The sequence below is a fragment of the Musa acuminata genome, chromosome BXJ1-11 (assembly GCF_036884655.1).
Source record: "Musa acuminata AAA Group cultivar baxijiao chromosome BXJ1-11, Cavendish_Baxijiao_AAA, whole genome shotgun sequence".
In the NCBI taxonomy this organism is placed as follows: Eukaryota; Viridiplantae; Streptophyta; class Magnoliopsida; order Zingiberales; family Musaceae; genus Musa; species Musa acuminata.
In genome coordinates this window covers 5210244-5238238 of record NC_088337.1, presented here as the reverse complement: position 1 = coordinate 5238238, position 27995 = coordinate 5210244, and the positions used below count along the sequence as shown (strand labels likewise).

General features: G+C 45.5%; 3 protein-coding genes and 1 long non-coding RNA gene across 4 annotated transcripts; 2 read left to right on the top strand and 2 right to left on the bottom strand.

The window, feature by feature from the left end:
* Positions 1 to 181: 181 nt before the first annotated feature.
* LOC135597002 (uncharacterized) lies at positions 182 to 8448 on the bottom strand. Its single transcript, XM_065089358.1, has 3 exons — positions 7813 to 8448; positions 827 to 896; positions 182 to 758 (listed from the first exon to the last, which is right to left on the bottom strand). The coding sequence occupies exons 1-3, from the start codon at positions 7849 to 7851 to the stop codon at positions 355 to 357; spliced, it is 513 nt and encodes a 170-aa protein (XP_064945430.1). The 5' UTR covers positions 7852 to 8448; the 3' UTR covers positions 182 to 354.
* A 309-nt stretch (positions 8449 to 8757) lies between these two features.
* LOC135596404 (probable CCR4-associated factor 1 homolog 11) lies at positions 8758 to 9621 on the top strand. The gene has a single exon (XM_065088459.1). It carries the CDS (start codon positions 8758 to 8760, stop codon positions 9619 to 9621), a length of 864 nt encoding a protein of 287 aa, XP_064944531.1.
* Positions 9622 to 18478: 8857 nt separating this feature from the next.
* On the top strand, positions 18479 to 19342 carry LOC135596402 (probable CCR4-associated factor 1 homolog 11). Its single transcript, XM_065088458.1, has one exon. It carries the CDS (start codon positions 18479 to 18481, stop codon positions 19340 to 19342), a length of 864 nt encoding a protein of 287 aa, XP_064944530.1.
* A 307-nt stretch (positions 19343 to 19649) lies between these two features.
* LOC135597003 (uncharacterized) lies at positions 19650 to 27927 on the bottom strand. The gene is made up of 3 exons (XR_010481082.1): positions 27307 to 27927; positions 20295 to 20364; positions 19650 to 20226 (listed from the first exon to the last, which is right to left on the bottom strand). It is a non-coding gene; the product is annotated as an uncharacterized LOC135597003 (long non-coding RNA).
* Positions 27928 to 27995: the final 68 nt, after the last annotated feature.

Here is a 27995-nt window from a genome sequence, read left to right as displayed (position 1 = left end):
ATAATATACAAATCAAGTCGTCTGTCAAATTCGGATGTAAAAATTGATTGCTGCTTGTGATGTATGGTAAGAATCCGAAGATTGTTGGATATGCACCACATCGATCTGTGCTCTGTTATTTTCTTGGATAAACTGATAGCTTTCAAATTGGGCAAACAACATGATATGTTGATGGCCGACGAGAGGAAGTTCCCGTACAAGGGGGAGTTGTTTCGTCCACGATCAAATCATTCAACAAACCGCAGTATAAAGATTTACGCTGTAGGAAAGAAACATAGACTCGATATCAACTCGATGCGCACAATGACAGCATCGGATGTGTCTGCAAGTGCAGAATCGACAGTCAAAGCTGGTTTACAACCCCTGCGTTTGGATTCTGAGATCCAAGTCGTTTCCTCTTGATCCACCAACCATCTCACCTCTGCTTCCTTTCACATTCAAATCCAGCAGAAGAAGATAACTGTCGTCGGCCTCATCTCTACCTTCCTGATAAAGTTGAAACCCTGAATCGTTCCTCTTCTTGATGTTTTCCTCTGACCGCACTTCTCTCAGCTCCGAGTGCTTCTCTTCGCAAACCCGACCGACGTTCTCCGTCAAGCCTGATAGTGGCAAGTCGAAATCCGTAAGCTGGGCTCTGGTGGCTTCCAAACTGCCTGACGAGCCATTCATGTCGAAACAAAGATCTTCTGAGCTTTCTCCCGTATTGCTTACAAGCACTTCCCCAGAGCCTCGATTCTCATTTGCAATTTCTTCTGTACCTGGTCAAGTAATCTCGTGAATGTTACAAGGAGTAGAGCCTTTGTTTGCCACACACCATTAGGCTTACCACGAGCTGCTCCTACAGTTTCCTCTGCACTTCGATCTGATACCACAACGCCTCTCCAAGAAGTATTTCTCTGCATGGTTTGTGACACATTAGATGACCGATATAAATTAGAGAGCATAAATCAAAGCCTGGAGTTCACGGGATTACTAAATTACAAAAACTACATCAAGTGCACAAACATTCGAATCTATACCGTTTAATAAGAACCATTACTGCTAAGATTCTTACGCTTCGCAAAACTTCCCTAGCTTGTTCGAAGCTATTAAATCCTTTGTAGTATCTCGAGTCAAGAAGCTCTTCTCGCGATTTATTTTCTTTAGCACAGTCCTATTTATTTACAGAACTCATTGACGTTTTGTATGCAACGTCACATCCTAGATTTATAAAAAGAATAAAAAATTAGTAATTTATTATCCATTATTTTATAATAAACTTCATTTTTTTTATTTTTTTTTCTTCATCCTTTAATTCAAATCCTTGTCTTTACAATAGTAAATATTCTATTAATTAGAAAAAGGACCACATCTTGGTAAAGTCATAAGTCTTTTCCACCGAAGTTCTCCATCAAGCCTGATAGTGGTAGGTCGAAATCCGTAAGCTGGGCTCTGGTGGCTTCCAAACTGCCTGACGAGCCATTCATATCGAAACAAAGATCTTCTGAGCTTTCTCCCGTATTGTTTACAAGCACTTCCCCAAAGCCTCGATTCTCATTTGCAATTTCTTCTGTACCTGGTCAAGTAATCTCATGAATGTTACAAGGAGTAGAGCCAAAGCCCATTGTAGTGGGTCCACTCTCTCGCTTACGCGGTCGAACCAAAGTCCATTGTAGTAGGTCCACTCTCTCGCTTACGCAGTCGAGCCGAAGCCCATCGTAGTGGGTCTAACCTCTTGCTTATGCGATCAAGCCAAAGCCCATCATAGTGGGTCCATCCTCCCGCAACGACGATCGAATCAAGACCCGCAACGACAGACTGACACCGATACTCTCGCTACGACGGTTGAATCAAGACCTGCTATAGCGGAAGCCGTCACAACAGACCGATATCGATACTCCAGATCCTAAATAATCCTGATCGTGATGAGATCATGATAATGAGATCGGTTCACCTTTAAACACAGATCCTAAATAATCCTAGTCATAGGTTTACTCGAGAGGGACATCGAGAAAACAAGACAGATTAGTGTGATGTATACCTGTCCATATGATGCATGCAGCTGATCTTATAGCTGCTCGTTTGGGGACACTAGGGATATAGTACATGTGCTCATTGGAGAATGAGTTTACTGATTGATCCACTTCCGGAATGCTGAATGGCTGATGATGCCTTATTGTCAGACAGCGATTTCGTAGTCTCAGTGGGGTATCTGGTCCATAGGCTAGAGACACCAAGGATATCTTGTATTAGTGCTCCACTCTTTAATATCATACTTATAGGTTTGGATGTCCCAAATCTAGCATAATTGGTCATCGGGAGTGACAGTCAACCTTACGAGAGCTATTGAGTGTCGATAGAAGATCATCCGCTCTCAGTATCATGAGTAATATCTCATATGTTCTTGTTCAGAAAAATCCCTAGCCAAGGTCATTCGAATTGAGAGAGAAAGAGTTCTCCGAGAGAATCCGATTAGAGCGAGACTCGAGTAGAAACCATATGGGTTTGACAGCACCATACCCGGTATACGGTCTCTGTGATATTATATGAATGAGGGACTAAAGTTACATGATAAATGAGGACTGACATGTCCAATGGATTGGATTCCCCTATATCATCTAGGGACTACGGCATAATGGCCTAGTACGTCCGCAGTCGATGAGTCGAGTGAATTATTATTAAGATAATAATTCATTAAGCCAGAATGAGTTCTGATAGTTATGACTCATGGCCAGCTCGATATTGGGCCTAGAGAGTCTCACACATATGGTAGGCATTGTGATGAGTAGAGGTTTGAATATGAAATATCCGCCGGGGCCCCTATCTTATTAGATATATAATAAGCCCCTGAATTATTAAATCTCATGGAAGAGATCCAATAAGTGCTCATGAGATATTATTAGATATAGATATACTAATATAAGATGCTTGGGTAGTTGGATGGAGATTCTCCCCAATAGGGGAGGATCCATTAGGGTTAAGTTTACTGCGAAACTCAATAAATTGGAGGGAATAAGTGGTTTATAGGCTAGAGCCTTTTGCTTGCCTCTCATATTCTCCTCCCCTTCTCCAAGAAAGGAGTGCGCTTGACCTCATTCGCCCTCTCCTAGAGATCTGCAGGGATTCAGGAATATACGATCACCTTAGGTACCACAATTTATCTTATACGCAGTTTTAAGTTTCGCGGATTTTTGCACACTAATCTTCGCACGACGATGAATACATCTTTAGAAATTGGGGATTTTGTTTTCTGTTCTTCCGCTGCGCATGTGATGTCGCCCCCCAAGATTTCCCAACAGATACTCCCGCTATGACGGATTGATACCGATCCTCCCGCTCATATGATCGAGCCAACACACTCACACCCTGTTGGTCGAGTACCTGCCCAAGAAGCAAAAGAAGGGGCAAGCCCAAAAGAAGACCCAACCTTCCGGACAGTAGGGGGAGGGAAAAACGGAGAGGGAAACCTCCCAAAGCAGAAGGGGGAGATAAAAAAATGAGAGAGAGTGAACTACCGTGTGAAAAGGGGAGAACAAAGAGAGAGAGGGAAGGAAAAAAGAAAGGATTCACCTAGGTCAACATTTTTAATGAGATACTCGATGAGCTCTAGATGAGATCCTTGGACAGCACAGTGCAGGAGGGATCAAACCTTTCATGTTAACAGGCCTTGACAGAGACATCAAAGGATAATAGGATCCTAATTATCTCTAGATGACCTTTCTGAGCAACAAAATGGATCACAGCCGTATCACCCATAGCACCAGCTCCAACGTTGGCCTTATTCTTGTAGAGAAATCTTACTACCTCTGTATGCCCACACCAGAAGCCAGATGAAGTCTCAATTTCATATTTTTCATGTCAAGGTAGCAACATTAGATTACCAAACAAAAGATTTTGCAATAGATTCGTTTGTTCCAATTTTTTACGGAATAAAAAGAAAAGGAAAAATATGCAATGCATCTTTAGAATTGATACGGAGAAGCTTGGCACTACCATGTCCCCTCTCCACCTAGGCCAGCAACGCCACCAAAACCAAACGTGGGGGCCCCACCGACTCCTCCCAGGAACAACTCTACGGCTCGAACCTCAGCAGCCTTGGACCCCAGCATCCACCATTTGACCAGACCCGCAATAGCGGATCCATCCTCCCACCCATGCAGTCGAGATCAAGACCCGCTACGACAAAAGCCACCGCAACGGATCCATCCTCCCGCTTATGTGGCCGAGCCAAAACCCACAGCCGATCCATCCTCCCGTTTATGCTATCGAGCCAAAGCCCATCACAGTGAGTTCAGCATCCCGCTTATGCGGTCGAGCCAAAGCCCATCGCAGTGGGTCCACTCTCTAGCTTATGCAGTCGAGCCAAAGCCCATCGCAGTGGGTCTAACCTCTCACTTACATGAGCAAGCCAAAGCCCATCACAGTGGGTCCATCCTCCCGCTATGACGATCGAATCAAGACCCACTACAATAGACTGACACCGATACTCCCGCTATGACGGTTGAATCAAGAGCTACTATGACGGAAGCCGTCACAACATACAGATACCAATACACCTGCAACAACGATCGAATCAGGACCCGCTACGACGGAAGCCACCACGACGGATTGATACCGATACTGCTAGTCATAAATGCCCTACAAGCCAATCACGTGAGTGATGGCACATGTGACTTGACACATAGTCTTTTTGCTTATTATATTTTGGCATTGATCACTTTATATATATATATATATATATATATATATATATATATATATATATATATATATATATATATATATAGTGATGTCCTTGGATCTGTTCAATGGGAATCAGATCAATTCACCTTTAAACACAGATCCTAAATAATCCTAGTCATAGGTTTACTCGAGAGGGACATCAAGTTACCGGACATACTGGTGTGCTGTATACTCGTCCATATGATAGATGCAGCTGGTCTCATAGCTGCTCTTATGGGAACACTAGGGATATAGTATAGGTGCACATTGGAGAATGAGTTCACTGATTGATCCGCTTCCGAAATGTTGGATGGTTGATGATGTCTTATTGTCATACAGCGATTCCGTAATCCTAGTGATGTATCTGATCCTTAGACTTGAGACACCAAGGATGTCTTGTATTAGTGCTCCACTCTTTGATACCAGACTTATAGGTTTGGATGTCCTAGATCTAGCAAAGTCGGTCATCGGGAGTGATAGTCAACCGTACGAGCGCTATTGAGTGTCGATAAAGGATCATCCGCTCTCAGTATCATGAGAGAAATATCACAGATGTTCTTGCTCAGACAAATCTCTGGCCAGGGTCATTCGGATTGACAGAGAAAGAGTTCTCCGAGAGAATCTGATTAGAGCGAGACTCGAGTAGAAACCGTATGGATTTGACAACACCATACCCGGTATACGGTCTCTGGGATATTATATGGATGAGGGACTATAAATATACGGTAACTGAGGATTAACAGGTCCAATGGATTATATTCCCCTGTATCGTTTGGGGACTGCAACGTAGTGGCATAGTACGTCCGTAGTCGATGAGTCGAGTGAGTTATTATGGAGAGAATAATTCACTGAGCCAGAAGGAGTTCTAATAGGTATGACTCATTGCCAGCTCGATATTGGGTCTAAAGGGTTACACACATATGGTAAGCATTGCGATTAGTAAAGATTCGAATATGAAATATCCACCGGAACCCCTATCTTATTGGATATCCAATAACCCTCTGAATTATTGGATCACATGAACGAGATCCAATATTAGCCCATAAGAGATTATTGGATAGAGATCTACTAATATAAGATGCTTGGGTAGTTAGATGGAGATCCAATACCCAATAGGGGAGGATCCATTAGGGTTAAGTTTACTACGGAACTCTATAAATTGGAGGGAATCAATGGTTCATAGGCTAGAACCTTTTGCTTGCCTCTCCTATTCTCCTCTCCCTTTACCAGAGAGGAGTGCACTAGACCTCATTCACCCTCTCCTAGAAATCTGCAAGGATTCAGGGATATACGATATCCCTAGGTATCACAATTTATCTTATACGCAGTTTTAAGTTTCGCGGATTTTTGCGTACTAATCTTCGCACGACGACGAATACATCTTTAGGAATTGGGGATTTTGTTTTCTGTTCTTCCGCTACGCATGTGATGTCGCCCCCCAAGATTTCCCAACAAATACTCCCGCTATGACGGATTGATACCGATCCTCCCGCTCATACGATCGAGCCAACACACTCACACCCTGTTGGTCGAGTACCTGCCCAAGAAGCAGAAGAAGGGACAAGCCCAAAAGAAGACCCAACCTTCCGGACAGTAGGGGGAGGGAAAAACAGAGAGGGAAACCTCCCAAAGCAGAAGGGGGAGATCAAAAAATGAGAGAGAGTGAACTACCGTGCGAAAGGGGGAGAACAAAGAGAGAGAGGGAAGGAAAAAAGAAAGGATTCACTTGGGTCAACATTCGTCACTCCTACATTTGCCCTTACAAAAGAGTGTCATCCGCCTCGATGGATCTCGCACCAACCATCACAGCCTTAATAAAGATCTCACAGCAAAAACAACACTCACGCAAGCATGTAGTAGTATAAGTAAAATGACAAAATTCAAGGCCCCTTTGCAGTGTTCCGAAGCACACCTTCCAAGGGGGGCAAACAATACAAAAAAGTTTGGCATTGCCAGCTCACCTCGCCACCTAGGCCAACAACGCCACCAAAGCCAAATGTAGGAAACAACCAACTCCACCCAACCGCCAGTAGGGATCTACCCTACTGTCCTAGCTTCCCAAAGTGGGCACACAAGACCCACTCCTTACCGATACCGCAACTAAAGAAACCATGCCCCGTATTAATGGTTGGCAGCATGCCCCAGCTTCCCAATCGCCTCCTAGCTGACATCTCAACAGAAGCCATGCCTCTGCATTAATGACTGGCAGCATGCCCCCTGCTTCCCTAGTCGCCTACTGGCTGACATCTCAGCAGAAGCCAAGCCTCCGTATTAATGATTGACAGAATGGCCCGATTTCACCAGCCTTCCCCTTCGGATGACCGATGGAGGGCTAACTCCCTGCCTAACCTAAAGTGACAGGGGAGTCAGCCCAAAGGCGTCCCAACGGTCCGCACCAACAAGCCATCCTTATTAATGCCTCCACCATACATAGTAAGGGAGGCCTTGGCTAGCACACGTCTAGACCACTCAATGAGTAGGTATAAAAGCCAAGACCTATACCTAGACAAAAGGAGGCAGGCAAAAACCGCCTATTCTCTCATTTACACTACTCTCACTATTGTCTTCCTCCCTGTCCATCTTTCACTAACTTAAGCATCGGAGGGGTCGACCTGGGACACCCTCCGCGCAAGTCTATTGTGCAAGGTCGTCAGCGTAGCTCGGAGGCACGACTAGAAGGCAAGCCAGCAGAAGGGACCTACACTTTGGACATATAACTAATCGGGCCAACTCACTAGTCAACTGTCTCTGTGTGTTAACAAGAAATATCCAAAAAGTTGAGTTTGTACCCTATGACTTGCAACTTTCTAAGATGACAACAGGTTTAGTAAGAGAAACTATGATATATCCCTTTTTCGACCACATGGAGGTTCAAGATATTGAATAATTTTTGTTAATTTACTTACCCGATATCGAGATCTTGAAAAGTAAAGCACTTGTTGGATGTTTAAAATTTTTAATACCCAAAAACTCAAAACATAAATTGACAGAAAAGAGATGTTTAAATTGTCAACAGCAACAATTTCTCAGCTTCGTAATGAACATTTCCTATATTAAATCTAAGTATCGAAGCAACACAATTCCACCCACAAGTTATGTGGAAGTTCTTACACCGAAGAGTGTCAGTGTGGATGAATCCGCATGTATCATTTCTGCAAATCATTGCCACAGTCATCCTCCATCGATAGATAGTTTCATCATTTATATCCTTTTCTTCATTCTCTTTTCAAAGGAATCGAGTTGATATTTAAGACCTAAGACTCATAAGAGCCAGCTAGTCACAAATAATGCACCAAATCAGACAGCAGTGCGAATCCTAGCAAAGGAATTTAAATGAACCAGCTAAGTAGGTTAAAGCTCAAAACCCTAAGGGAACCATAAAACTCAGTGCCAAACTCTCGGCGGCGCAATAAGCTGCTCGCTCGACAGATTCTGAACCAAGCGAAGAGCCCACCACATGATAACGACAACAAAAGCGAAGATTGAGGAAAGGAGAACAAGGGAGAAAGGATACGGTGTCCGGGAATGGCGATCTCGAGTATTGACGGCGAGGGGATTAGCGTTGCAGATGGACTCGACCGTGGTGAGGTCCCCGTTCCTCGCGGCGGCGTGGAGATCGGAAGATTCGCTGCCCCCCTTCGGTAATCGGTTCTTCCTCCTCGATGCCGCTCCGGGGTCTCCCATCTCCGCGGGGTGTGCCGTCGTGGAGCTTCAAGCGACGAAGGCAGCGGTAGTACATACTTGATAGAAGGCCGAGACCGTAGCAGGATGGGCCGAGTTAAGGCCCACAAATGTGGAGACGTACTTCGAACGAAGATACCTTGGATCGTTAGAATCGGACTAGGATTCCGAGAGACATCGGATCGAGCTGGGGCTTAACGCCCGCATCTTTCCTTCTTGGATTAGGATTATAGCTCGATTCGGATAGGATTCCGAATCGAACTGGGGTTCGGACAGTCTGCCTGTTATATAAGGACGTGACCTTTGGACTTGTCACGCATCACTCCTCTCCGACACTCTTCTTCGCTCCACACTGTTGTCTCGTCGCGTGGAAAGATGTCTTCGCAACGAGGAGGAGGAGGAGGAGGGCGGCAACATTTGGTGGTGCGCTCGGTTTGGGCGTGGAACTTGGAGTACGAGTTCTCCATCATTGCTTCCCTCGTGGATCGCTTCTCTTACGTCGCCTTCGACACGGAGTTTCCCGGCTTCCTCTACAGAACTCGGAGGCCACACCGTCTTCTCCCGCCCAGCCTGCGCTACGCCATCCTCAAGGCCAACGTCGACAAGATGGAGCTCGTCCAACTCGGCCTCACCCTCTTCGACGCCTTCGGCGACCTCCCCTCCATCGGCACCGGCGGCAGGGTCGGGTACGTGTGGGAGTTCAACTTCCGCGAATTCGATGTCCGACGCGACCTCCACGCGCCGGACTCCGTCGACCTGCTCCGCTCCAGTGGCATCGACTTCGACCGGCTCCCCCTCTACGGCATTGACTCCGGCCAGTTCGCCGCCCACCTCTATCGTTCCGGCCTCGTCGCTCATTGCCGTTTCTGCCGCCCGCACTCCACTCGATGGATCGCCTTTCACAGCTGCTACGACTTCGCCTATCTCGTCAAGGTGCTGGGGTTCGGCCGGCCTCTGCCCGACACCCTGGAAGAGTTCCTCGGCCTGGTGAACTTGCTCTTCGGAGAGACTGTGGATCTCAAGCACATTATGCGCGGCTGCAAGGGTCTCTCCGGCGGGCTGGAGAGAGTGGCGAGTACCCTCGGGGTGCCACGCCAAGCTGGGAAGTCGCATCAAGCTGGATCAGATAGCTTGGTGACCTGCCAAGTCTATCTGAAGATGAAGCGGAGGTTCTTCGACGACCAAGACGCCAAGGTGGCCTGCCATCGCGGCATCATCTACGGCCTACAAGCCTGCTGAATTCCTCCTTCGTTCTTGGAGTTTGTCAACGCAGCGCAGTGAAGGTGGTCGATTCTCAAAGCAAGTCAACTCAAATATGATCTTTCTCTTTTTCTTTGTGCACAAATGTCGAATGTTTCAACGTAAATAATATACAAATCAAGTCGTCTGTCAAATTCGGATGTAAAAATTGATTGCTGCTTGTGATGTATGGTAAGAATCCGAAGATTGTTGGATATGCACCACATCGATCTGTGCTCTGTTATTTTCTTGGATAAACTGATAGCTTTCAAATTGGGCAAACAACATGATATGTTGATGGCCGACGAGAGGAAGTTCCCGTACAAGGGGGAGTTGTTTCGTCCACGATCAAATCATTCAACAAACCGCAGTATAAAGATTTACGCTGTAGGAAAGAAACATAGACTCGATATCAACTCGATGCGCACAATGACAGCATCGGATGTGTCTGCAAGTGCAGAATCGACAGTCAAAGCTGGTTTACAACCCCTGCGTTTGGATTCTGAGATCCAAGTCGTTTCCTCTTGATCCACCAACCATCTCACCTCTGCTTCCTTTCACATTCAAATCCAGCAGAAGAAGATAACTGTCGTCGGCCTCATCTCTACCTTCCTGATAAAGTTGAAACCCTGAATCGTTCCTCTTCTTGATGTTTTCCTCTGACCGCACTTCTCTCAGCTCCGAGTGCTTCTCTTCGCAAACCCGACCGACGTTCTCCGTCAAGCCTGATAGTGGCAAGTCGAAATCCGTAAGCTGGGCTCTGGTGGCTTCCAAACTGCCTGACGAGCCATTCATGTCGAAACAAAGATCTTCTGAGCTTTCTCCCGTATTGCTTACAAGCACTTCCCCAGAGCCTCGATTCTCATTTGCAATTTCTTCTGTACCTGGTCAAGTAATCTCGTGAATGTTACAAGGAGTAGAGCCTTTGTTTGCCACACACCATTAGGCTTACCACGAGCTGCTCCTACAGTTTCCTCTGCACTTCGATCTGATACCACAACGCCTCTCCAAGAAGTATTTCTCTGCATGGTTTGTGACACATTAGATAACCGATATAAATTAGAGAGCATAAATCAAAGCCTGGAGTTCACGGGATTACTAAATTACAAAAACTACATCAAGTGCACAAACATTCGAATCTATACCGTTTAATAAGAACCATTACTGCTAAGATTCTTACGCTTCGCAAAACTTCCCTAGCTTGTTCGAAGCTATTAAATCCTTTGTAGTATCTCGAGTCAAGAAGCTCTTCTCGCGATTTATTTTCTTTAGCACAGTCCTATTTATTTACAGAACTCATTGACGTTTTGTATGCAGCGTCACATCCTAGATTTATAAAAAGAATAAAAAATTAGTAATTTATTATCCATTATTTTATAATAAACTTCATTTTTTTATTTTTTTTTCTTCATCCTTTAATTCAAATCCTTGTCTTTACAATAGTAAATATTCTATTAATTAGAAAAAGGACCACATCTTGGTAAAGTCATAAGTCTTTTCCACCGAAGTTCTCCATCAAGCCTGATAGTGGTAGGTCGAAATCCGTAAGCTGGGCTCTGGTGGCTTCCAAACTGCCTGACGAGCCATTCATATCGAAACAAAGATCTTCTGAGCTTTCTCCCGTATTGTTTACAAGCACTTCCCCAAAGCCTCGATTCTCATTTGCAATTTCTTCTGTACCTGGTCAAGTAATCTCATGAATGTTACAAGGAGTAGAGCCAAAGCCCATTGTAGTGGGTCCACTCTCTCGCTTACGCGGTCGAACCAAAGTCCATTGTAGTAGGTCCACTCTCTCGCTTACGCAGTCGAGCCGAAGCCCATCGTAGTGGGTCTAACCTCTTGCTTATGCGATCAAGCCAAAGCCCATCATAGTGGGTCCATCCTCCCGCAACGACGATCGAATCAAGACCCGCAACGACAGACTGACACCGATACTCTCGCTACGACGGTTGAATCAAGACCTGCTATAGCGGAAGCCGTCACAACAGACCGATATCGATACTCCAGATCCTAAATAATCCTGATCGTGATGAGATCATGATAATGAGATCGGTTCACCTTTAAACGCAGATCCTAAATAATCCTAGTCATAGGTTTACTCGAGAGGGACATCGAGAAAACAAGACAGATTAGTGTGATGTATACCTGTCCATATGATGCATGCGGCTGATCTTATAGCTGCTCGTTTGGGGACACTAGGGATATAGTACATGTGCTCATTGGAGAATGAGTTTACTGATTGATCCACTTCCGGAATGCTGAATGGCTGATGATGCCTTATTGTCAGACAGCGATTTCGTAGTCTCAGTGGGGTATCTGGTCCATAGGCTAGAGACACCAAGGATATCTTGTATTAGTGCTCCACTCTTTAATATCATATTTATAGGTTTGGATGTCCCAAATCTAGCATAATTGGTCATCGGGAGTGACAGTCAACCTTACGAGAGCTATTGAGTGTCGATAGAAGATCATCCGCTCTCAGTATCATGAGTAATATCTCATATGTTCTTGTTCAGAAAAATCCCTAGCCAAGGTCATTCGAATTGAGAGAGAAAGAGTTCTCCGAGAGAATCCGATTAGAGCGAGACTCGAGTAGAAACCATATGGGTTTGACAGCACCATACCCGGTATACGGTCTCTGTGATATTATATGAATGAGGGACTAAAGTTACATGATAAATGAGGACTGACATGTCCAATGGATTGGATTCCCCTATATCATCTAGGGACTACGGCATAATGGCCTAGTACGTCCGCAGTCGATGAGTCGAGTGAATTATTATTAAGATAATAATTCATTAAGCCAGAATGAGTTCTGATAGTTATGACTCATGGCCAGCTCGATATTGGGCCTAGAGAGTCTCACACATATGGTAGGCATTGTGATGAGTAGAGGTTTGAATATGAAATATCCGCCGGGGCCCCTATCTTATTAGATATATAATAAGCCCCTGAATTATTAAATCTCATGGAAGAGATCCAATAAGTGCTCATGAGATATTATTAGATATAGATATACTAATATAAGATGCTTGGGTAGTTGGATGGAGATTCTCCCCAATAGGGGAGGATCCATTAGGGTTAAGTTTACTGCGAAACTCAATAAATTGGAGGGAATAAGTGGTTTATAGGCTAGAGCCTTTTGCTTGCCTCTCATATTCTCCTCCCCTTCTCCAAGAAAGGAGTGCGCTTGACCTCATTCGCCCTCTCCTAGAGATCTGCAGGGATTCAGGAATATACGATCACCTTAGGTACCACAATTTATCTTATACGCAGTTTTAAGTTTCGCGGATTTTTGCACACTAATCTTCGCACGACGATGAATACATCTTTAGAAATTGGGGATTTTGTTTTCTGTTCTTCCGCTGCGCATGTGATGTCGCCCCCCAAGATTTCCCAACAGATACTCCCGCTATGACGGATTGATACCGATCCTCCCGCTCATATGATCGAGCCAACACACTCACACCCTGTTGGTCGAGTACCTGCCCAAGAAGCAAAAGAAGGGGCAAGCCCAAAAGAAGACCCAACCTTCCGGACAGTAGGGGGAGGGAAAAACGGAGAGGGAAACCTCCCAAAGCAGAAGGGGGAGATAAAAAAATGAGAGAGAGTGAACTACCGTGTGAAAAGGGGAGAACAAAGAGAGAGAGGGAAGGAAAAAAGAAAGGATTCACCTAGGTCAACATTTTTAATGAGATACTCGATGAGCTCTAGATGAGATCCTTGGACAGCACAGTGCAGGAGGGATCAAACCTTTCATGTTAACAGGCCTTGACAGAGACATCAAAGGATAATAGGATCCTAATTATCTCTAGATGACCTTTCTGAGCAACAAAATGGATCACAGCCGTATCACCCATAGCACCAGCTCCAACGTTGGCCTTATTCTTGTAGAGAAATCTTACTACCTCTGTATGCCCACACCAGAAGCCAGATGAAGTCTCAATTTCATATTTTTCATGTCAAGGTAGCAACATTAGATTACCAAACAAAAGATTTTGCAATAGATTCGTTTGTTCCAATTTTTTACGGAATAAAAAGAAAAGGAAAAATATGCAATGCATCTTTAGAATTGATACGGAGAAGCTTGGCACTACCATGTCCCCTCTCCACCTAGGCCAGCAACGCCACCAAAACCAAACGTGGGGGCCCCACCGACTCCTCCCAGGAACAACTCTACGGCTCGAACCTCAGCAGCCTTGGACCCCAGCATCCACCATTTGACCAGACCCGCAATAGCGGATCCATCCTCCCACCCATGCAGTCGAGATCAAGACCCGCTACGACAAAAGCCACCTCAACGGATCCATCCTCCCGCTTATGTGGCCGAGCCAAAACCCACAGCTGATCCATCCTCCCGTTTATGCTATCGAGCCAAAGCCCATCACAGTGAGTTCAGCATCCCGCTTATGCGGTCGAGCCAAAGCCCATCGCAGTGGGTCCACTCTCTAGCTTATGCAGTCGAGCCAAAGCCCATCGCAGTGGGTCTAACCTCTCGCTTACATGAGCAAGCCAAAGCCCATCACAGTGGGTCCATCCTCCCGCTATGACGATCGAATCAAGACCCACTACAATAGACTGACACCGATACTCCCGCTATGACGGTTGAATCAAGAGCTACTATGACGGAAGTCGTCACAACATGCAGATACCAATACACCTGCAACAACGATCGAATCAGGACCCGCTACGACGGAAGCCACCACGACGGATTGATACCGATACTGCTAGTCATAAGTGCCCTACAAGCCAATCACGTGAGTGATGGCACATGTGACTTGACACATAGACTTTTTGCTTATTATATTTTGGCATTGATCACTTTATATATATATGTATATATATATATATATATATATATATTGTGATGTCCTTGGATCTGTTCAATGGGAATCAGATTAATTCACCTTTAAACACAGATCCTAAATAATCCTAGTCATAGGTTTACTCGAGAGGGACATCAAGTTACCGGACATACTGGTGTGCTGTATACTCGTCCATATGATAGATGCAGCTGGTCTCATAGCTGCTCTTATGGGAACACTAGGGATATAGTATAGGTGCACATTGGAGAATGAGTTCACTGATTGATCCGCTTCCGAAATGTTGGATGGTTGATGATGTCTTATTGTCATACAGCGATTCCGTAATCCTAGTGATGTATCTGATCCTTAGACTTGAGACACCAAGGATGTCTTGTATTAGTGCTCCACTCTTTGATACCAGACTTATAGGTTTGGATGTCCTAGATCTAGCAAAGTCGGTCATCGTGAGTGATAGTCAACCGTACGAGCGCTATTGAGTGTCGATAAAGGATCATCCGCTCTCAGTATCATGAGAGAAATATCACATATGTTCTTGCTCAGACAAATCTCTGGCCAGGGTCATTCGGATTGACAGAGAAAGAGTTCTCCGAGAGAATCTGATTAGAGCGAGACTCGAGTAGAAACCGTATGGATTTGACAACACCATACCCGGTATACGGTCTCTGGGATATTATATGGATGAAGGACTATAAATATACGGTAACTGAGGATTAACAGGTCCAATGGATTATATTCCCCTGTATCGTTTGGGGACTGCAACGTAGTGGCATAGTACGTCCGCAGTCGATGAGTCGAGTGAGTTATTATGGAGATAATAATTCACTGAGCCAGAAGGAGTTCTAATAGGTATGACTCATTGCCAGCTCGATATTGGGTCTAAAGGGTTACACACATATGGTAAGCATTGCGATTAGTAAAGATTCGAATATGAAATATCCACCGGAACCCCTATCTTATTGGATATCCAATAACCCTCTGAATTATTGGATCACATGAACGAGATCCAATATTAGCCCATAAGAGATTATTGGATAGAGATCTACTAATATAAGATGCTTGGGTAGTTAGATGGAGATCCAATATCCAATAGGGGAGGATCCATTAGGGTTAAGTTTACTACGGAACTCTATAAATTGGAGGGAATCAATGGTTCATAGGCTAGAACCTTTTGCTTGCCTCTCCTATTCTCCTCTCCCTTTACTAGAGAGGAGTGCACTAGACCTCATTCACCCTCTCCTAGAAATCTGCAAGGATTCAGGGATATACGATATCCCTAGGTATCACAATTTATCTTATACGCAGTTTTAAGTTTCGCGGATTTTTGCGTACTAATCTTCGCACGACGACGAATATATCTTTAGGAATTGGGGATTTTGTTTTCTGTTCTTCCGCTGCGCATGTGATGTCGCCCCCCAAGATTTCCCAACAAATACTCCCGCTATGACGGATTGATACCGATCCTCCCGCTCATACGATCGAGCCAACACACTCACACCCTGTTGGTCGAGTACCTGCCCAAGAAGCAGAAGAAGGGACAAGCCCAAAAGAAGACCCAACCTTCCGGACAGTAGGGGGAGGGAAAAACAGAGAGGGAAACCTCCCAAAGCAGAAGGGGGAGATCAAAAAATGAGAGAGAGTGAACTACCGTGCGAAATGGGGAGAACAAAGAGAGAGAGGGAAGGAAAAAAGAAAGGATTCACTTGGGTCAACATTCGTCACTCCTACATTTGCCCTTACAAAAGAGTGTCATCCGCCTCGATGGATCTCGCACCAACCATCACAGCCTTAATAAAGATCTCACAGCAAAAACAACACTCACGCAAGCATGTAGTAGTATAAGTAAAATGACAAAATTCAAGGCCCCTTTGCAATGTTCCGAAGCACACCTTCCAAGGGGGGCAAACAATACAAAAAAGTTTGGCATTGCCAGCTCACCTCGCCACCTAGGCCAACAACGCCACCAAAGCCAAATGTAGGAAACAACCAACTCCACCCAACCGCCAGTAGGGATCTGCCCTACTGTCCTAGCTTCCCAAAGTGGGCACACAAGACCCACTCCTTACCGATACCGCAACTAAAGAAACCATGCCCCGTATTAATGGTTGGCAGCATGCCCCAGCTTCCCAATCGCCTCCTACCTGACATCTCAACAGAAGCCATGCCTCTGCATTAATGACTGGCAGCATGCCCCCTGCTTCCCTAGTCGCCTACTGGCTGACATCTCAGCAGAAGCCAAGCCTCCGTATTAATGATTGACAGAATGGCCCGATTTCACCAGCCTTCCCCTTCGGATGACCGATGGAGGGCTAACTCCCTGCCTAACCTAAAGTGACAGAGGAGTCAGCCCAAAGGCGTCCCAACGGTCCGCACCAACAAGCCATCCTTATTAATGCCTCCACCATACATAGTAAGGGAGGCCTTGGCTAGCACACGTCTAGACCACTCAATGAGTAGGTATAAAAGCCAAGACCTATACCTAGACAAAAGGAGGCAGGCAAAAACCGCCTATTCTCTCATTTACACTACTCTCACTATTGTCTTCCTCCCTGTCCATCTTTCACTAACTTAAGCATCGGAGGGGTCGACCTGGGACACCCTCCGCGCAAGTCTATTGTGCAAGGTCGTCAGCGTAGCTCGGAGGCACGACTAGAAGGCAAGCCAGCAGAAGGGACCTACACTTTGGACATATAACTAATCGGGCCAACTCACTAGTCAACTGTCTCTGTGTGTTAACAAGAAATATCCAAAAAGTTGAGTTTGTACCCTATGACTTGCAACTTTCTAAGATGACAACAGGTTTAGTAAGAAAAACTATGATGTATCCCTTTTTCGACCATATGGAGGTTCAAGATATTGAATAATTTTTATTAATTTACTTACCCGATATCGAGATCTTGAAAAGTAAAGCACTTGTTGGATGTTTAAAATTTTTAATACCCAAAAACTCATAACATAAATTGACAGAAAAGAGATGTTTAAATTGTCAACAGCAACAATTTCTCAGCTTCGTAATGAACATTTCCAATATTAAATCTAAGTATCGAAGCAACACAATTCCACCCACAAGTTATGTGGAAGTTCTTATACCGAAGAGTGTCAGTGTGGATGAATCCGCATGTATCATTTCTGCAAATCATTGCCACAGTCATCCTCCATCGATAGATAGTTTCATCATCTATATCCTTTTCTTCATTCTCTTTTCAAAGGAATCGAGTTGATATTTAAGACCTAAGACTCAGAAGGGCCAGCTAGTCACAAATAATGCACCAAATCAGACAGCAATGCGAATCCTAGCAAAGGAATTTAAATGAACCAGCCAAGTAGGTTAAAGCTCAAAAACCCTAAGGGAACCTTAAACCTCAGTGCCAAACTCTCGGCGGCGCAATAAGCTGCTCGCTCGACAGATTCTGAACCAAGCGAAGAGCCCACCACATGATAACGACAACAAAAGCGAAGATTGAGGAAAGGAGAACAAGGGAGAAAGGATACGGTGTCCGGGAATGGCGATCTCGAGTATTGACGGCGAGGGGATTAGCGTTGCAGATGGACTCGACCGTGGTGAGGTCCCCGTTCCTCGCGGCGGCGTGGAGATCGGAAGATTCGCTGCCCCCCTTCGGTAATCGGTTCTTCCTCCTCGATGCCGCTCCGGGGTCTCCCATCTCCGCGGGGTGTGCCGTCGTGGAGCTTCAAGCGACGAAGGCAGCGGTAGTACATACTTGATAGAAGGCCGAGACCGTAGCAGGATGGGCCGAGTTAAGGCCCACAAATGTGGAGACGTACTTCGAACGAAGATACCTTGGATCGTTAGAATCGGACTAGGATTCCGAGAGACATCGGATCGAGCTGGGGCTTAACGCCCGCATCTTTCCTTCTTGGATTAGGATTATAGCTCGATTCGGATAGGAATCCGAATCGAACTGGGGTTCGGACAGTCTGCCTGTTATATAAGGACGTGACCTTTGGACTTGTCACGCATCACTCCTCTCCGACACTCTTCTTCGCTCCACACTGTTGTCTCGTCGCGTGGAAAGATGTCTTCGCAACGAGGAGGAGGAGGAGGAGGGCGGCAACATTTGGTGGTGCGCTCGGTTTGGGCGTGGAACTTGGAGTACGAGTTCTCCATCATTGCTTCCCTCGTGGATCGCTTCTCTTACGTCGCCTTCGACACGGAGTTTCCCGGCTTCCTCTACAGAACTCGGAGGCCACACCGTCTTCTCCCGCCCAGCCTGCGCTACGCCATCCTCAAGGCCAACGTCGACAAGATGGAGCTCGTCCAACTCGGCCTCACCCTCTTCGACGCCTTCGGCGACCTCCCCTCCATCGGCACCGGCGGCAGGGTCGGGTACGTGTGGGAGTTCAACTTCCGCGAATTCGATGTCCGACGCGACCTCCACGCGCCGGACTCCGTCGACCTGCTCCGCTCCAGTGGCATCGACTTCGACCGGCTCCCCCTCTACGGCATTGACTCCGGCCAGTTCGCCGCCCACCTCTATCGTTCCGGCCTCGTCGCTCATTGCCGTTTCTGCCGCCCGCACTCCACTCGATGGATCGCCTTTCACAGCTGCTACGACTTCGCCTATCTCGTCAAGGTGCTGGGGTTCGGCCGGCCTCTGCCCGACACCCTGGAAGAGTTCCTCGGCCTGGTGAACTTGCTCTTCGGAGAGACTGTGGATCTCAAGCACATTATGCGCGGCTGCAAGGGTCTCTCCGGCGGGCTGGAGAGAGTGGCGAGTACCCTCGGGGTGCCACGCCAAGCTGGGAAGTCGCATCAAGCTGGATCAGATAGCTTGGTGACCTGCCAAGTCTATCTGAAGATGAAGCGGAGGTTCTTCGACGACCAAGACGCCAAGGTGGCCTGCCATCGCGGCATCATCTACGGCCTACAAGCCTGCTGAATTCCTCCTTCGTTCTTGGAGTTTGTCAACGCAGCGCAGTGAAGGTGGTCGATTCTCAAAGCAAGTCAACTCAAATATGATCTTTCTCTTTTTCTTTGTGCACAAATGTCGAATGTTTCAACGTAAATAATATACAAATCAAGTCGTCTGTCAAATTCGGATGTAAAAATTGATTGCTGCTTGTGATGTATGGTAAGAATCCGAAGATTGTTGGATATGCACCACATCGATCTGTGCTCTGTTATTTTCTTGGATAAACTGATAGCTTTCAAATTGGGCAAACAACATGATATGTTGATGGCCGACGAGAGGAAGTTCCCGTACAAGGGGGAGTTGTTTCGTCCACGATCAAATCATTCAACAAACCGCAGTATAAAGATTTACGCTGTAGGAAAGAAACATAGACTCGATATCAACTCGATGCGCACAATGACAGCATCGGATGTGTCTGCAAGTGCAGAATCGACAGTCAAAGCTGGTTTACAACCCCTGCGTTTGGATTCTGAGATCCAAGTCGTTTCCTCTTGATCCACCAACCATCTCACCTCTGCTTCCTTTCACATTCAAATCCAGCAGAAGAAGATAACTGTCGTCGGCCTCATCTCTACCTTCCTGATAAAGTTGAAACCCTGAATCGTTCCTCTTCTTGATGTTTTCCTCTGACCGCACTTCTCTCAGCTCCGAGTGCTTCTCTTCGCAAACCCGACCGACGTTCTCCGTCAAGCCTGATAGTGGCAAGTCGAAATCCGTAAGCTGGGCTCTGGTGGCTTCCAAACTGCCTGACGAGCCATTCATGTCGAAACAAAGATCTTCTGAGCTTTCTCCCGTATTGCTTACAAGCACTTCCCCAGAGCCTCGATTCTCATTTGCAATTTCTTCTGTACCTGGTCAAGTAATCTCGTGAATGTTACAAGGAGTAGAGCCTTTGTTTGCCACACACCATTAGGCTTACCACGAGCTGCTCCTACAGTTTCCTCTGCACTTCGATCTGATACCACAACGCCTCTCCAAGAAGTATTTCTCTGCATGGTTTGTGACACATTAGATGACCGATATAAATTAGAGAGCATAAATCAAAGCCTGGAGTTCACGGGATTACTAAATTACAAAAACTACATCAAGTGCACAAACATTCGAATCTATACCGTTTAATAAGAACCATTACTGCTAAGATTCTTACGCTTCGCAAAACTTCCCTAGCTTGTTCGAAGCTATTAAATCCTTTGTAGTATCTCGAGTCAAGAAGCTCTTCTCGCGATTTATTTTCTTTAGCACAGTCCTATTTATTTACAGAACTCATTGACGTTTTGTATGCAGCGTCACATCCTAGATTTATAAAAAGAATAAAAAATTAGTAATTTATTATCCATTATTTTATAATAAACTTCATTTTTTTTATTTTTTTTTCTTCATCCTTTAATTCAAATCCTTGTCTTTACAATAGTAAATATTCTATTAATTAGAAAAAGGACCACATCTTGGTAAAGTCATAAGTCTTTTCCACCGAAGTTCTCCATCAAGCCTGATAGTGGTAGGTCGAAATCCGTAAGCTGGGCTCTGGTGGCTTCCAAACTGCCTGACGAGCCATTCATATCGAAACAAAGATCTTCTGAGCTTTCTCCCGTATTGTTTACAAGCACTTCCCCAAAGCCTCGATTCTCATTTGCAATTTCTTCTGTACCTGGTCAAGTAATCTCATGAATGTTACAAGGAGTAGAGCCAAAGCCCATTGTAGTGGGTCCACTCTCTCGCTTACGCGGTCGAACCAAAGTCCATTGTAGTAGGTCCACTCTCTCGCTTACGCAGTCGAGCCGAAGCCCATCGTAGTGGGTCTAACCTCTTGCTTATGCGATCAAGCCAAAGCCCATCATAGTGGGTCCATCCTCCCGCAACGACGATCGAATCAAGACCCGCAACGACAGACTGACACCGATACTCTCGCTACGACGGTTGAATCAAGACCTGCTATAGCGGAAGCCGTCACAACAGACCGATATCGATACTCCAGATCCTAAATAATCCTGATCGTGATGAGATCATGATAATGAGATCGGTTCACCTTTAAACACAGATCCTAAATAATCCTAGTCATAGGTTTACTCGAGAGGGACATCGAGAAAACAAGACAGATTAGTGTGATGTATACCTGTCCATATGATGCATGCAGCTGATCTTATAGCTGCTCGTTTGGGGACACTAGGGATATAGTACATGTGCTCATTGGAGAATGAGTTTACTGATTGATCCACTTCCGGAATGCTGAATGGCTGATGATGCCTTATTGTCAGACAGCGATTTCGTAGTCTCAGTGGGGTATCTGGTCCATAGGCTAGAGACACCAAGGATATCTTGTATTAGTGCTCCACTCTTTAATATCATACTTATAGGTTTGGATGTCCCAAATCTAGCATAATTGGTCATCGGGAGTGACAGTCAACCTTACGAGAGCTATTGAGTGTCGATAGAAGATCATCCGCTCTCAGTATCATGAGTAATATCTCATATGTTCTTGTTCAGAAAAATCCCTAGCCAAGGTCATTCGAATTGAGAGAGAAAGAGTTCTCCGAGAGAATCCGATTAGAGCGAGACTCGAGTAGAAACCATATGGGTTTGACAGCACCATACCCGGTATACGGTCTCTGTGATATTATATGAATGAGGGACTAAAGTTACATGGTAAATGAGGACTGACATGTCCAATGGATTGGATTCCCCTATATCATCTAGGGACTACGACATAATGGCCTAGTACGTCCGCAGTCGATGAGTCGAGTGAATTATTATTAAGATAATAATTCATTAAGCCAGAATGAGTTCTGATAGTTATGACTCATGGCCAGCTCGATATTGGGCCTAGAGAGTCTCACACATATGGTAGGCATTGTGATGAGTAGAGGTTTGAATATGAAATATCCGCCGGGGCCCCTATCTTATTAGATATATAATAAGCCCCTGAATTATTAAATCTCATGGAAGAGATCCAATAAGTGCTCATGAGATATTATTAGATATAGATATACTAATATAAGATGCTTGGGTAGTTGGATGGAGATTCTCCCCCATAGGGGAGGATCCATTAGGGTTAAGTTTACTACGAAACTCAATAAATTGGAGGGAATAAGTGGTTTATAGGCTAGAGCCTTTTGCTTGCCTCTCATATTCTCCTCCCCTTCTCCAAGAAAGGAGTGCGCTTGACCTCATTCGCCCTCTCCTAGAGATCTGCAGGGATTCAGGAATATACGATCACCTTAGGTACCACAATTTATCTTATACGCAGTTTTAAGTTTCGCGGATTTTTGCACACTAATCTTCGCACGACGATGAATACATCTTTAGAAACTGGGGATTTTGTTTTCTGTTCTTCCGCTGCGCATGTGATGTCGCCCCCCAAGATTTCCCAACAGATACTCCCGCTATGACGGATTGATACCGATCCTCCCGCTCATATGATCGAGCCAACACACTCACACCCTGTTGGTCGAGTACCTGCCTAAGAAGCAGAAGAAGGGGCAAGCCCAAAAGAAGACCCAACCTTCCGGACAGTAGGGGGAGGGAAAAACAGAGAGGGAAACCTCCCAAAGCAGAAGGGGGAGATAAAAAAATGAGAGAGAGTGAACTACCGTGTGAAAAGGGGAGAACAAAGAGAGAGAGGGAAGGAAAAAAGAAAGGATTCACCTAGGTCAACATTTTTAATGAGATACTCGATGAGCTCTAGATGAGATCCTTGGACAGCACAGTGCAGGAGGGATCAAACCTTTCATGTTAACAGGCCTTGACAGAGACATCAAAGGATAATAGGATCCTAATTATCTCTAGATGACCTTTCTGAGCAACAAAATGGATCACAGCCGTATCACCCATAGCACCAGCTCCAACGTTGGCCTTATTCTTGTAGAGAAATCTTACTACCTCTGTATGCCCACACCAGAAGCCAGATGAAGTCTCAATTTCATATTTTTCATGTCAAGGTAGCAACATTAGATTACCAAACAAAAGATTTTGCAATAGATTCGTTTGTTCCAATTTTTTACGGAATAAAAAGAAAAGGAAAAATATGCAATGCATCTTTAGAATTGATACGGAGAAGCTTGGCACTACCATGTCCCCTCTCCACCTAGGCCAGCAACGCCACCAAAACCAAACATGGGGGCCCCACCGACTCCTCCCAGGAACAACTCTACGGCTCGAACCTCAGCAGCCTTGGACCCCAGCATCCACCATTAGACCAGACCCGCAATAGCGGATCCATCCTCCCACCCATGCAGTCGAGATCAAGACCCGCTACGACAAAAGCCACCTCAACGGATCCATCCTCCCGCTTATGTGGCCGAGCCAAAACCCACAGCCGATCCATCCTCCCGTTTATGCTATCGAGCCAAAGCCCATCACAGTGAGTTCAGCATCCCGCTTATGCGGTCGAGCCAAAGCCCATCGCAGTGGGTCCACTCTCTAGCTTATGCAGTCGAGCCAAAGCCCATCGCAGTGGGTCTAACCTCTCGCTTACATGAGCAAGCCAAAGCCCATCACAGTGGGTCCATCCTCCCGCTATGACGATCGAATCAAGACCCACTACAATAGACTGACACCAATACTCCCGCTATGACGGTTGAATCAAGAGCTACTATGACGGAAGTCGTCACAACATGCAGATACCAATACACCTGCAACAACGATCGAATCAGGACCCGCTACGACGGAAGCCACCACGACGGATTGATACCGATACTGCTAGTCATAAGTGCCCTACAAGCCAATCACGTGAGTGATGGCACATGTGACTTGACACATAGTCTTTTTGCTTATTATATTTTGGCATTGATCACTTTATATATATATGTATATATATATATATATATATATATATATATATATATATATATATATATATATATATATATATATATATATATATATTGTGATGTCCTTGGATCTGTTCAATGGGAATCAGATCAATTCACCTTTAAACACAGATCCTAAATAATCCTGGTCATAGGTTTACTCGAGAGGGACATCAAGTTACCGGACATACTGGTGTGCTGTATACTCGTCCATATGATAGATGCAGCTGGTCTCATAGCTGCTCTTATGGGAACACTAGGGATATAGTATAGGTGCACATTGGAGAATGAGTTCACTGATTGATCCGCTTCCGAAATGTTGGATGGTTGATGATGTCTTATTGTCATACAGCGATTCCGTAATCCTAGTGATGTATCTGATCCTTAGACTTGAGACACCAAGGATGTCTTGTATTAGTGCTCCACTCTTTGATACCAGACTTATAGGTTTGGATGTCCTAGATCTAGCAAAGTCGGTCATCGTGAGTGATAGTCAACCGTACGAGCGCTATTGAGTGTCGATAAAGGATCATCCGCTCTCAGTATCATGAGAGAAATATCACATATGTTCTTGCTCAGACAAATCTCTGGCCAGGGTCATTCGGATTGACAGAGAAAGAGTTCTCCGAGAGAATCTGATTAGAGCGAGACTCGAGTAGAAACCGTATGGATTTGACAACACCATACCCGGTATACGGTCTCTGGGATATTATATGGATGAAGGACTATAAATATACGGTAACTGAGGATTAACAGGTCCAATGGATTATATTCCCCTGTATCGTTTGGGGACTGCAACGTAGTGGCATAGTACGTCCGCAGTCGATGAGTCGAGTGAGTTATTATGGAGATAATAATTCACTGAGCCAGAAGGAGTTCTAATAGGTATGACTCATTGCCAGCTCGATATTGGGTCTAAAGGGTTACACACATATGGTAAGCATTGCGATTAGTAAAGATTCGAATATGAAATATCCACCGGAACCCCTATCTTATTAGATATCCAATAACCCTCTGAATTATTGGATCACATGAACGAGATCCAATATTAGCCCATAAGAGATTATTGGATAGAGATCTACTAATATAAGATGCTTGGGTAGTTAGATGGAGATCCAATACCCAATAGGGGAGGATCCATTAGGGTTAAGTTTACTACGGAACTCTATAAATTGGAGGGAATCAATGGTTCATAGGCTAGAACCTTTTGCTTGCCTCTCCTATTCTCCTCTCCCTTTACTAGAGAGGAGTGCACTAGACCTCATTCACCCTCTCCTAGAAATCTGCAAGGATTCAGGGATATACGATATCCCTAGGTATCACAATTTATCTTATACGCAGTTTTAAGTTTCGCGGATTTTTGCGTACTAATCTTCGCACGACGACGAATATATCTTTAGGAATTGGGGATTTTGTTTTCTGTTCTTCCGCTGCGCATGTGATGTCGCCCCCCAAGATTTCCCAACAAATACTCCCGCTATGACGGATTGATACCGATCCTCCCGCTCATACGATCGAGCCAACACACTCACACCCTGTTGGTCGAGTACCTGCCCAAGAAGCAGAAGAAGGGACAAGCCCAAAAGAAGACCCAACCTTCCGGACAGTAGGGGGAGGGAAAAACAGAGAGGGAAACCTCCCAAAGCAGAAGGGGGAGATCAAAAAATGAGAGAGAGTGAACTACCGTGCGAAATGGGGAGAACAAAGAGAGAGAGGGAAGGAAAAAAGAAAGGATTCACTTGGGTCAACATTCGTCACTCCTACATTTGCCCTTACAAAAGAGTGTCATCCGCCTCGATGGATCTCGCACCAACCATCACAGCCTTAATAAAGATCTCGCAGCAAAAACAACACTCACGCAAGCATGTAGTAGTATAAGTAAAATGACAAAATTCAAGGCCCCTTTGCAGTGTTCCGAAGCACACCTTCCAAGGGGGGCAAACAATACAAAAAAGTTTGGCATTGCCAGCTCACCTCGCCACCTAGGCCAACAACGCCACCAAAGCCAAATGTAGGAAACAACCAACTCCACCCAACCGCCAGTAGGGATCTGCCCTACTGTCCTAGCTTCCCAAAGTGGGCACACAAGACCCACTCCTTACCGATACCGCAACTAAAGAAACCATGCCCCGTATTAATGGTTGGCAGCATGCCCCAGCTTCCCAATCGCCTCCTAGCTGACATCTCAACAGAAGCCATGCCTCTGCATTAATGACTGGCAGCATGCCCCCTGCTTCCCTAGTCGCCTACTGGCTGACATCTCAGCAGAAGCCAAGCCTCCGTATTAATGATTGACAGAATGGCCCGATTTCACCAGCCTTCCCCTTCGGATGACCGATGGAGGGCTAACTCCCTGCCTAACCTAAAGTGACAGGGGAGTCAGCCCAAAGGCGTCCCAACGGTCCGCACCAACAAGCCATCCTTATTAATGCCTCCACCATACATAGTAAGGGAGGCCTTGGCTAGCACACGTCTAGACCACTCAATGAGTAGGTATAAAAGCCAAGACCTATACCTAGACAAAAGGAGGCAGGCAAAAACCGCCTATTCTCTCATTTACACTACTCTCACTATTGTCTTCCTCCCTGTCCATCTTTCACTAACTTAAGCATCGGAGGGGTCGACCTGGGACACCCTCCGCGCAAGTCTATTGTGCAAGGTCGTCAGCGTAGCTCGGAGGCACGACTAGAAGGCAAGCCAGCAGAAGGGACCTACACTTTGGACATATAACTAATCGGGCCAACTCACTAGTCAACTGTCTCTGTGTGTTAACAAGAAATATCCAAAAAGTTGAGTTTGTACCCTATGACTTGCAACTTTCTAAGATGACAACAGGTTTAGTAAGAAAAACTATGATGTATCCCTTTTTCGACCATATGGAGGTTCAAGATATTGAATAATTTTTATTAATTTACTTACCCGATATCGAGATCTTGAAAAGTAAAGCACTTGTTGGATGTTTAAAATTTTTAATACCCAAAAACTCATAACATAAATTGACAGAAAAGAGATGTTTAAATTGTCAACAGCAACAATTTCTCAGCTTCGTAATGAACATTTCCAATATTAAATCTAAGTATCGAAGCAACACAATTCCACCCACAAGTTATGTGGAAGTTCTTATACCGAAGAGTGTCAGTGTGGATGAATCCGCATGTATCATTTCTGCAAATCATTGCCACAGTCATCCTCCATCGATAGATAGTTTCATCATCTATATCCTTTTCTTCATTCTCTTTTCAAAGGAATCGAGTTGATATTTAAGACCTAAGACTCAGAAGGGCCAGCTAGTCACAAATAATGCACCAAATCAGACAGCAATGCGAATCCTAGCAAAGGAATTTAAATGAACCAGCCAAGTAGGTTAAAGCTCAAAAACCCTAAGGGAACCTTAAACCTCAGTGCCAAACTCTCGGCGGCGCAATAAGCTGCTCGCTCGACAGATTCTGAACCAAGCGAAGAGCCCACCACATGATAACGACAACAAAAGCGAAGATTGAGGAAAGGAGAACAAGGGAGAAAGGATACGGTGTCCGGGAATGGCGATCTCGAGTATTGACGGCGAGGGGATTAGCGTTGCAGATGGACTCGACCGTGGTGAGGTCCCCGTTCCTCGCGGCGGCGTGGAGATCGGAAGATTCGCTGCCCCCCTTCGGTAATCGGTTCTTCCTCCTCGATGCCGCTCCGGGGTCTCCCATCTCCGCGGGGTGTGCCGTCGTGGAGCTTCAAGCGACGAAGGCAGCGGTAGTACATACTTGATAGAAGGCCGAGACCGTAGCAGGATGGGCCGAGTTAAGGCCCACAAATGTGGAGAC